At 45.6% G+C, this 10,819-nt stretch overlaps 1 protein-coding gene and 1 long non-coding RNA gene across 3 annotated transcripts in view; one reads left to right on the forward strand and one right to left on the reverse strand.

Annotated features, from left to right (window-relative positions):
* Positions 1 to 4,734, forward strand: part of LOC137338730 (uncharacterized) — an 84,061-nt gene extending 79,327 nt beyond the window's left edge. The window contains exons 3-4 of the long non-coding RNA XR_010966618.1: positions 3,776 to 3,855; positions 4,686 to 4,734. This is a non-coding gene — a long non-coding RNA (uncharacterized lncRNA). The remainder of the gene's footprint in view (positions 1 to 3,775; positions 3,856 to 4,685) is intronic.
* The window catches only part of LOC137338694 (sodium- and chloride-dependent transporter XTRP3A-like), a 90,490-nt gene extending 80,303 nt beyond the window's left edge, over positions 1 to 10,187 (reverse strand). For both annotated transcript variants that reach the window (XM_068001836.1, XM_068001838.1), the window contains exon 1: positions 10,018 to 10,187. In XM_068001836.1, the coding sequence (XP_067857937.1) occupies positions 10,018 to 10,138 (121 nt within the window). In that variant the 5' untranslated portion in view covers positions 10,139 to 10,187. The remainder of the gene's footprint in view (positions 1 to 10,017) is intronic.
* Between the last annotated feature and the right edge of the window lie 632 nt (positions 10,188 to 10,819).

Here is a 10,819-nt window from a genome sequence, read left to right on the forward strand (position 1 = left end):
GATGGTGAGGCTGGTGAGGCTGGTGATGTTGTTCGCCCTCCGGGGAGGTCATGACTGCAGCTATGGCGGCCCCCATCCGCAAGATGTACATCTGAGGGGGTCCGCAAGGTAGGTACATGTCTCCGGACCCCGGGGTAAGTGTGCAGGTTGGTGACTTTGACTGTCAGGAGGAGGGTGGTGGAGGCCAAACTTTGTCCCAAGTGACAGAGTGGCCTCCTGCAATGGGTGAGGGTCTCCCCCCACCACCTGTCAAATGGACCTTTGCAGCTGCCACAGGCTGACAGCTGCAACATGTCCATTTGAACTGGGAGTGTTTCCCCCAGTGTGGGAAACAGTCCCAGTTTGTTCTAAAATCCCATCCCTCCTCACATAATCCCTTAATCAGGTCAGTTAATGACCTGAAATACCTACATAAATACTTTCAAGTGGCATCCCGCTGGCTTTAATTGCCTGCGGGATTCCCACCAGCGGGGGCTGCGCGCGCACGCCGGCGTGTCAGCAGGGAACCCGGAAGTGCGCGGGTTCGGGGTGGGCTCCGGTCCAGCTCCGGGATTCTCCGATTTTCGGAGCCCCCCCGCCAGGAACGCACCCGATAGCGGGTGCTAAAATGACGCCCAACATGAATTAGGTTTACTGCCCTTCACACCCTGTCCTCTAATTTGTGCTCCCATCGAGTGAGACTCCATGCTGGGAGCAGAGTCTCTGTCTTGAAGAAGACAAGGACACTAAAATGGCAGAGCAGGCTTGATGGGCCAAAAGGCCCTCTCCCGTTCCTACCATGTCGAAAAAAATTCCTCTAATGTTGCTTGAGGCTCATAAATGTTCTGCTCCTGTCTAGTTCTGAGACTGCAGTTTAAGTTACATGAATTTTGTAACTATGTTATAGCATTTAAAGGCCTATATCATGGCCTCTATCAAAATGTCTTTTGTCCAGTGAAAACATTCAATTCTTCAAGTCTTTTCTCATCACTACTTTTTAACTCCCAGTGTCATTCTTATTATTTTTCTGTATATTCTTTCTAATAAGTTATTGTTCTTTTGAAAGTAGGGGCTCAAAATCGCAGATAATATTCCAAAATAACATGTCTGAAATCATTGGATTTCTTTTTATCACTTTGCCATTTTTTGAGAATTTTCTGACAGTGATTAGCAGGACTTTCAAGCTAATGGTTGGATCATTTTTAGATTAATATTACTATATGTAGCCCGACATACAAACCAATATGGCAACAGAAGTTTTTACTTAAAACTAGTAAATAACCCATAGTGTCAGTTGATGAATATAATTTTTTTATATAAACACAATGACAATGGAATTGGGAAGAGAGACTACAGAAACTCACTCTACAGAGCAACTGAGTGGCTAGACTTTGCAACTACATCATGACAGTTGATACAACAAAATTATATGGGAAACATTGACATAGCAATTTACAATGGCAAATGTTGACAAAAAAGTGAGACCAAAAATCATGACAACAGGAAAAAAGATTTGTGGACCAGAAGTGCACACTCCTAGGGCCTGATTTTAGCAGGCCTGCGGGTTTCCGGCAGGTTGGGTTTCGGGTGCGTGGCCTCCGCGCCCGGTGAAATTAGTGGGTTGCCCGCGCGATCGTAGCAGGCAATTCACTAATTGGAGCCACTTACCTGCTCCTCCGGGGTCCGCGCTGCTGGTCTGCGCGTCGGGCGGGCTGCGCATGCGCAGTATGATCTGTCAGCTGGAGGCTCTCTAGTTAAAGGGGCAGTCCTCCACTGACAGATGCTGCAACCAATGGAACAAATTACAGCATGGAGCAGCCCAGGGGGAAGGCTGCTCCCAGTTTAATGATGCCTCACCCCAGGTATCATCAGATGGGGTGAGGAGGAGGGGGAGGACAGAGATCTTCCACCCGGCGGGCGGGAGGAAGCGGCCTGCCTCTGCCACCAAGAAGGCCTGGCTCGAGGTGGCAGAGGGGGTCACCTGCGCCACCAACATATCGCCCACCTGCATACAGTGCAGGAGGCGCTCCAATGACCGCAGTAGGTCAGCCACAGTGAGAACACGTAGTCTTTCCCCTACACTCCGTCTGCCACAACACTGCCCCCACCCCACATCTCCTTCGGCACCGCCAACACTACTCTGTCACATCACCCCTCATACCCACTCAAACCCCATCCTCATCTTACCTGCACCTACTCACCTCGCGAATGCTCACCCCGCCACTAACACGCAACCCAATCCTCATATAATCTCATGGCTCTGTCCCATACTCACCCTCTCGTGCATCTCCCTCACGGCCAGCCTCACTCAACCTGCCACCACCTGTGCTGCAGCCACAGGGCATGCATCACATATGTGCAGTAGGCAGCGTAAGGCAAACGTGTCGTGAGCATGAAGGGGGTGCACAAGGGTGTTTGAGGGTTTGTCATGGGTGTTACCTATATTGAATTTCAGAACAACTCACATCACACATTATATTGGCACCACCACTGCCATGTCTCCGCGAATCCTGTCTGTTTTGTGCAATAATGCCCGCTCCTGGGTATCGCTATGAGGACCCACCACTGATGCCACCCATTGTGTTACTGCAGAGTAGGTGCAGGTGTATTTGCAGGGCTCTTCCGCGCAGACGATTGGTAGACATCGGTGGTGTACCCGGCTGCACACTGGAAGGATGCGGTGGAGAAGTTGTGGAGGGCAGTGGTGACTTTGGCAGCGACAGGTAAGCAGATGGTGCTGGGGCCAGCCAGGAGCAGCTTGGCATGAAAGAGGCTGCAGATGTCCACGACTACAAGTAGAAGTGAATCTGCGCCTCCGTCTGCACTGCTGCTCGGAGAGGTCCGGGGAGCTGCGCCTCGGTCTGTGGACCCTGTGGCGAGGGTAGTGCCCTCTGCGACGCGTCTCTCTCTGCGGTAGCCCTCCCTCCTGCTGTACAGGTGGATGTGTCACAGCACTCTGTTGTGGAGCTCCACGTGTCAAAGGTGGACGGCGTGGATGGCAAGGCTGGTGATGCTGTTCACCCCCCGAGGAGGTCATGACTGCAGCTACGACGGCCCCCATCCGCAATATGTACATCTGAGGGGGTCCGCAAGGTAGGCACATGTCTCCGGACCCTGGGGTGAGTGTGCAGGTTGGTGACTTTGACCATCAGGAGGGGGGTGGTGGAGGCCACACTTTGTCCCAAGTGACAGAGCGGCCTCCTGCAATGGGTGAGGGTCTCCCCCCCCCCGCACCTGTCAAATGGACCTTTGCGGCTGCCACAGGCTGACGGCTGCAACACGTTCAGTTCAACTAGGACTGTTTCCCCCAGTGTGTGAAACAGTCTCATGTTTCTCCAAAATCACACACAGTCCCTTAATCAGGTCAGTTAATGACCTGAACAAGCAAAATAAATACAGTCAAGTGGCATCCCGCTGGCTTTAATTGCCTGCGGGATTCCCACCAGCGGGGGCCACGAACGCACCCCCGCACGTCATCGGGGAACCCGGAAGTGGGCGGGATCGTGGCGCGATCCGGTCATGTGCCTGGATATCGGGATTTTCGGGACCCCCCCGCTGGGAACGCACAGGAAACCCGCCGGTAAAATCGAGCCCCTAGTGTGCACCATAACATTTTTAGTATAATACAATTATTGTATGTTAGTTTTCTCACACTTGTTAAGTTCCCACAATGCCATGCATCATTCCTCAAGAGCCTGGGTCGATGTTCTAGGGTCATTCCCTCTTGAGCTGGTGTGAAAATTAGTGACAGCAGTGCCTATTCACTTGTTCTACAATTTTTGTTTCCTCCTTTTAGAGAATCACTTATTTCTACTTAGCACTGTCTCTTGGATGGTTTGGCTCAGATCAGAAACTCGCCATATGAGATTCGCAGAGGTAAGTACATGTCCTACTATTCTAAATACAAATTTACATTATCTGCCAGATCATAGGAATGAACATCAACAACTTGCACTTATTTAGTACTTTTAATGCAGAAAAATATCCCAGGAAGTTTCACAATGTAAAAATGGAATGAATGCTGAGCCATGGAGGGGGAGTTGGAGGTGAATGAAAGTTAGGTCAAAGAGATGGATTTTAAGAAGGCTTTTAAAGACAGAGAGAAGTAGAGAGAAAGACGGGTTTAAGAACAGAGTTACAGAGTAAGACCATGTTGGTTGAAGGCGTTGCCTCCAATGACAATAAAGGGAAGGGGGATGCACAGAAAGCCTGAGTTAGAGAAGCAAATGGTGCAGGAGGGGTGTAACTTTTGGACAATTATGAAGGGTGAAAAATAGGAGACCAGCAAGAAGAGCATTGGAGAAATCGAGTCCAGAGGTAATAAAAAGTAATGGATATGGGTTTCAGTAGTGAGATGGTGTTGGAGGTGGACAACATTGCAGAGCTGGAGGCAAGAAATCTTGGTGATTGATAGGATATGGAGTTTGAAGCTCAGTTCTGGGTTGAACAGGACTCCACAGCTTCACATGGCCTGATTCAGCCGGAGCAGGTGCCTGGGGTTGGAGGGGGGAGGGAGATGGAGATGGTGACATGGGAGTAGAGTTTTTGATGGGCTCCAAAAATGAAGCCTTTGGTCCTCTTAATGTTTAGTTGGAGGAAATTTGGCTTATTTATGACTTAGCGTCAGTCGGGAAATTCTGACAACGTAGATTAGTTTTCACAAAGAATCCATACCTGAAATATTAACTCCTCTGTTCTCTCCACAGATGCTGCCGGACCTGCTGAGTATTTCCAACATTTTCTGTTCTTGTTCCCAATAAATAATATTTTCATTCATATAGTAACTTATGTCTCAAAGTGCTTCAAACAATTAATTACTTTTGAATGCAGTAACTGTTCTATATATAAAAAGCCTTATAAATCTTTATTTTAGAGGTATCCTGCCATCCTAACAGCTAGTGGATTTAGATACTTCTTCTCATGGGCACTGCGGTGAAGTGGGCAAAAGGTGAAACTGTTGTCTGCTACAGGTATTTCATTTCAGAATGTTGTAGTGCTTGAAAAACTCAGTACATGAACATAGGTCGAGCCACAGCTTTCCCTGATATTTGAGATTGTTTTGGATTATTAAAATATCAACTAATTAATTGAGGGCATACAGAACTATAAATTTACATTACATCATCTGCCAGCTCATAACAACGCTCATAAATGTACCCTCTGTGAACCTTCCCTGATGTATTCCTTGAAACTATCAAAACTGTCAGATTATCTACAGAAAATGTCAAATTGTTAAGATCTAATCTATTTCATATTCCAATTTTTAAAACATCAAATGGGGGACTAGGGACTGACCTTTCATTTCTGACTTGGGTTCAAAACCAGTTTAGACTTGATGAGATAAAAGGGTACATTTACACTATAACTTTAGAGTCAAATGTATTAATATTACTTAAAAAAATTATCCTATGCTATAAAACCATTTACGTTTTGATGGTTGCAGATGGAACTCTGCATATGTACAGAGCTGCTTTTACTACCATCAAAATATCTGCGGGATTTGGGTTGGTCATATAATATGCCCATTCACATACGTGCGGGCGTATTTTGATAACATGCAGATGTGTTCCAATGACATATTACCCATCATTTATGTCCTAGCAATGCTTGTGTCATCCAGCATTGCTAAAGGCCTCGGGGGAATTTTAAATTTAAAGCAATGGTTTCAGCAATGCAATCACAGAACATCTACCAAAAACTAGCAATTTGCAAAAAAGTCCTTAATCTTCCCTGGGTCCATTGGGGTCCACTTACACCAATGTTACCACCTACCTGAGGTGGGCACCATAGCGGGTCATAAGTGGCATTGGCACCCACCCATAATATTTAATGTCCTTGACCCCAGAAAGTGGGCTGGGTCAGGGGTGCAATCAAGGGGCGGAAGCCCCCGGCTGCTGAGGATACACAGCTGTTGCTGAAGACAGTAAATTTTGGCCCACAGTGTCTGGCGGCTATATAAGTATAATGTGAAATGAGTTTGGGTGGCTTCAAACAAGTTCCTAACCGCATAAATCTGTTCCTAATTTGACAATAATTGTTAATTTAATTTGCAGTCTCACTCATTGGCCACATGGAAAAAAATGTATACTGGTGCAGTCAGGGCTACTCTTATGATGTTGGAAGTGAGGCAAATTGTTGAGAGAGTTTTACTCTGTCTTCAGCTGTGCTAGTTTACTTAGGACTGCCTCCTGCTGACGCTAGGTGCCTTAACTGGAACATATTCCATTCCTAGCACCAACATCACTCATATCTTGAGCACAAAAGAAATTGTGCAAAAAGTTATTAAACAATTTGAATTCTTCGCCTTTTGCAATATCATGTATAACAGTAACCTCTCTTTGCTCACATCTGCCAGTACTGTTCAAAGTGATTAATCTCCATAACCTTTCGTTATGCGAGTTATAATTAACTTTGTGGATTCAAATCTATTTGACATTTTGTAGTATATGGGCATGTTTTCGTCATTTTACAGCCACAGATTAAGCTGCCAGCAATACAAATAACTGAACCCAGTGTTCCAGCTCTTATTGGCATAATTGTTTTTCTTCCCTTTCATTGTGAGCCAAACTGCTTATTCCACTGTACCAGGTTGCAAGGGTAGACGGGCTGGTGGCGTCTGGTTAGTTCTTAGTAAATATTGGCGAATATTTAGGATTCTTTGCTAGTCAGCTTAAACTCTGTTCATATCCAAGTGAAAAAAAACTAGAGAAACGTTAAACGTATTTTAAAAAGTCTTTGGAAATAGAATATGCTCTGTGTATCTTTTCCCTAATTGTTATGTAGTATCACTTGGAATTATTCAAAAGGTACCTAAGAAAGGATACATATGTACATGGCACCAAGTTCAGTGTAAGTCATCTTTTGTCCCAAATTGTTGCAATAGGGAGTACAGAACTATGCGTGCAATTACACAGAAGGAATCCTTTTCGTAATGCAGGAGGTTCCGGCCCAACGAGGAAGGAGGCATCGCTGGGATCTGGTTCTGGGAAATGAGGTGGGTCAAGTGGAGCAAGTGTCAGTGGGGGAACATTTAGGAAACAGTGATCATTGGATCATAAGGTTTAGATTAGTTATGGAAAAGGACAAGGAGCAATCTAGAGTAAAAATACTCAATTGGAGGAGGGCCAATTTCAATGGATTGAGAACAGATCTGGCCCGGGTAAATTGGAATCAAAGATTGGCAGGCAAAACTGTAATCGAACAATGGGTGGCCTTTAAAGAGGAGATGGTTCGGGTACAATCTAGGTACATTCCCATGAGGGGGAAAGGTAGGAAAGCCAGAACTCCCTGGATGACGAAAGAGATAGAGAGTAAGATGAAGCAGAAAAAGGGGGCGTATGACAGATGTCAGGCTGATAATACAAGTGAGAACCAGGCTAAATATAAAAAGTTCAGAGGGGAAGTGAAAAAGGAAATAAGAGAGGTAAAGAGAGAGTATGAGAACAGACTAGCAACCAACATATAAGGGAATCCAAAAGTCCCCTATAGGTATATAAATAGTAAATGGGTAGTAAGAGACAACAGATTTGTTAAAGGCAGCTCACCACCACCTTCTCAAGGGCAATTAGGGATGGGCAATAAATGCTGGCCTTGCCTGCGATGGCCACATCCCATGAACGAATAAAAAAAATGGCAAATCATGTTTAACCAACTTGAATGAGTTTTTTGATGAGGTAACAGAGAGGGTTGATGAGGGCAATGCAGTTGATGTGTATATGGACTTCCCAAATGTGTCGATAAAGTGCCACATAATAGGCTTGTTAGCAAAGTTAAAGCCCATGGAATAAAAGGGGCACTGCAGCATGGATACGAAATTGGCTAAGTGACAGGAAACAGAGAGTAGTGGTGAAGGTTGTTTTTCGGACTGGAGGAAGGTGTACAGTGGTGTTCTCCAGGGGTTGGTACTAGGACCACAGTTTTTCTTGATATATATTAATGGCTTGGACTTGGGTGTACGGGGCACAATTTCAAAATTTGCAGATGACACAAAACTTGTAAGTGAACAGTGAGGAGGATAGTGATAGACTTTGCGAGGACATAGACAGGCTGGTGGAATGGGCAAAAATGTGGCAGAAGAAATTTAACATAGAGAAGTGCGAAGTGATATGTTTTGGTAGGAAGAATGAAGACAGGCAATATAAACTAAAGGGTACAATTCTAAAGGGTGCGCAGGAACAGAGAGACCAGGGGGTACATGTGCACAGATCGTTGAAGGTAGCAGGGCAGGTTGAGAAAGCAGTTAAAAAAACATACGGGATCCTGGGCTTTATAAATAGAGGCATAGAATACAAAAGCAAGGAGTTTATAATGAACCTTTATAAAACACTGGTTCGGCCACAACTGGAGTATTGTGTCCAATTCTGGGCACCACAATTTAGGAAGGATGTGACGGCCTTAGAGAGGGTGCAGAATAGATTTACTAGAATGGTTTCAGGGATAAATGTAAGGAGTCTTACAACACCAGGTTATAGTCCAACAGTTTTATTTGAAATAAAACTGTTGGACTATAACCTGGTGTTGTAAGACTCCTTACATTTGACCACCCCAGTCCATCACCGGCATCTCCACATCATGGTTTCAGGGATGAGGGACTTCAGTTATGTGGATAGACTGGAGAAGCTGGGCTTGTTCCCCTTGGAGCAGAGAAGGATAACATGAGATTTGATAGAGGTGTTCAAAGTCATGAGGGATCTGGACAGAGTAGATAGAGAGAAACTGTTCCCATTGGCAGAAAGATCGAGAACCAGAGGACACAGATTTAAGGTGATTGGCAAAAGAACCAAAGGCGACATGAGGAAAAACCTTTTTAATGCAGCGAGTGGTTATGATCTGGAATGCACTGCCTGAAAGGGTGGTGGAGGCAGAACCAATCGTGGCTTTCAAAAGGGAATTGGATAGGTACTTGAAGGGAAAAAATTTGCAGGGCTATGGGGAAAGGGTGGGCGAGTGTGAGTAGCTGGATTGCTCTTGCGGAGAGCAGGTATGTGCTCGACGGGCCGAATGGCCGCCTCCTGTGCTGTAACCATTCTATGTTTCTACAGGTAGTAAAGCAGTTGATATACAATCACCTATTTCAACAAGCTCTTTGAATAAGGGTGCACTATTTCACCGATCACAAACGAACACGATCAGCAACTAAATAACATCGCGATTTGCTTTGCCGACCTCATATTCACCCTTTTAGTTTGATACATTTGGGGATTTGTAATTTTAAAAAAGAAAATGACAAGAGATGTGGACTGCAAGAGAAGCAGTTTTGATCTAACCGCGTTGCATCCTTTAGATAGACGGCTAAAATAATGTGCCATGTTCATATAAAACCAAACTACAGCGCTCGGAGACATCAGTCTCTGCTCAAACCAGCAACTTCCACTCTGCGGCTCTGCATGTGGAACATGTCCAACCATCAGCAAGTCAGCAAGGATGGGGTTTAAAACCAAATTTAAAAACTTGTTGCAGAGATTTGACAATTTAGCGGGCCAATTTGGTGAAACCGTCAAAATCAAAAGTCAGAATTGAAAATTTGGCCAAGAAACGAGAGACACAAACGAGAAATCTTTCACTTCAGGCGCTTAAACGGCGGCGTTACAGTATATAAACAAGCTTAGACCGTAACTTACTTCAGATTTTTGATACAGTAACTAATCCGTTATTTAAAAAAATACATTTTTTTAAAAGTTGCTGCTTCGAATGCACTTTTCAGCACCCCCAGGGCACATATATTAGACTGCGAACGAAAAAAAAACACAAACCATCATCATACATTGAGTTTGTCGATTAAAAAGTAAACATCAAAAGCAGGTAGGTTCATAGCGCGGAACTGGCAGACACGATGGGACAAGTCAGACGCTGCGTTTCTGCGCGCCTTCCCCAGACTAATAACATTTCTTTAACAACAGCGGGTTTATGGTGGGGAAGAGCCCCCGTTCTGAGTCTCTTCCCCCCACCCCCCCCCCCCCCCCCACACTCCCCCGGAGAGCAGCCGATGGAGTTTGCCTGTTTGACAGAGAGTGAAAAAAAAATCCCATCCCAGCTCACCTCCTCCGTGCATTTGACACAGGTATGGGAAGCGCCACACGTTCCCCAGTCCCACTGCAAAGGAAATGCAGGCGAACATAAACTGCATGGGATTATCCCACGACGGTCTAGCGTCATCCATGTTTGAAAATCTGTATGTGGAGCTCTTAGCTGTGAGGTATCTACACTTGCTTCTGACAAATGTAAAGTTGTGAAAGAACACCCTCCAGGAATTTGGCACTGACAAAATCAGATGTTTAATTTTTAATCTTATTAACTACGACACAGTGACTGTTGGTAAATAGTTCACAGGGAGGAGTGGGTCTCCCACGGTTTTTGCCCATGGAAAGTCAGGACAAGGTAAATTTCCCTCAGTGCATATTAGCGATGGTGTGGGGATGGGGATACGCAGCTTCCAGAGTTTATGAAGCTACATTTAGTGGCAGAAGTGCGCAGCTGTATGTGTGACTGTGTCATAGAAAGGTGAAGCCCAAATAAGGAGTGTGCAACATACAGAGGATATTTAATATATTACCAGCTAATCTGCTCTGGCATTGCACATGGTAGGTCTGAGAACATGGGCGAGGAAATTTGATCGCGCTGCGTAAAACGGGCGGGTAAGAGTCCAATATGGCAAGCGGCGGTAGTGTGCCGCCCGCCCCATCAGATCGGGCTGCTCAGTCGGCGTCCAGAGTGCACGTCTGAAACTGGCATGAAACCCATTGCATAAGCAAACCTGGGGCCCAATGCCTGTTCCAGGCCCCTTTTGAGAAATTGGTTTGCGAATGATCACAGTGTGTGCCGTGCCCGCTGCAGTCACTTT

Source organism: Heptranchias perlo, chromosome 2 (assembly GCF_035084215.1).
Source record: "Heptranchias perlo isolate sHepPer1 chromosome 2, sHepPer1.hap1, whole genome shotgun sequence".
In the NCBI taxonomy this organism is placed as follows: domain Eukaryota; kingdom Metazoa; phylum Chordata; class Chondrichthyes; order Hexanchiformes; family Hexanchidae; genus Heptranchias; species Heptranchias perlo.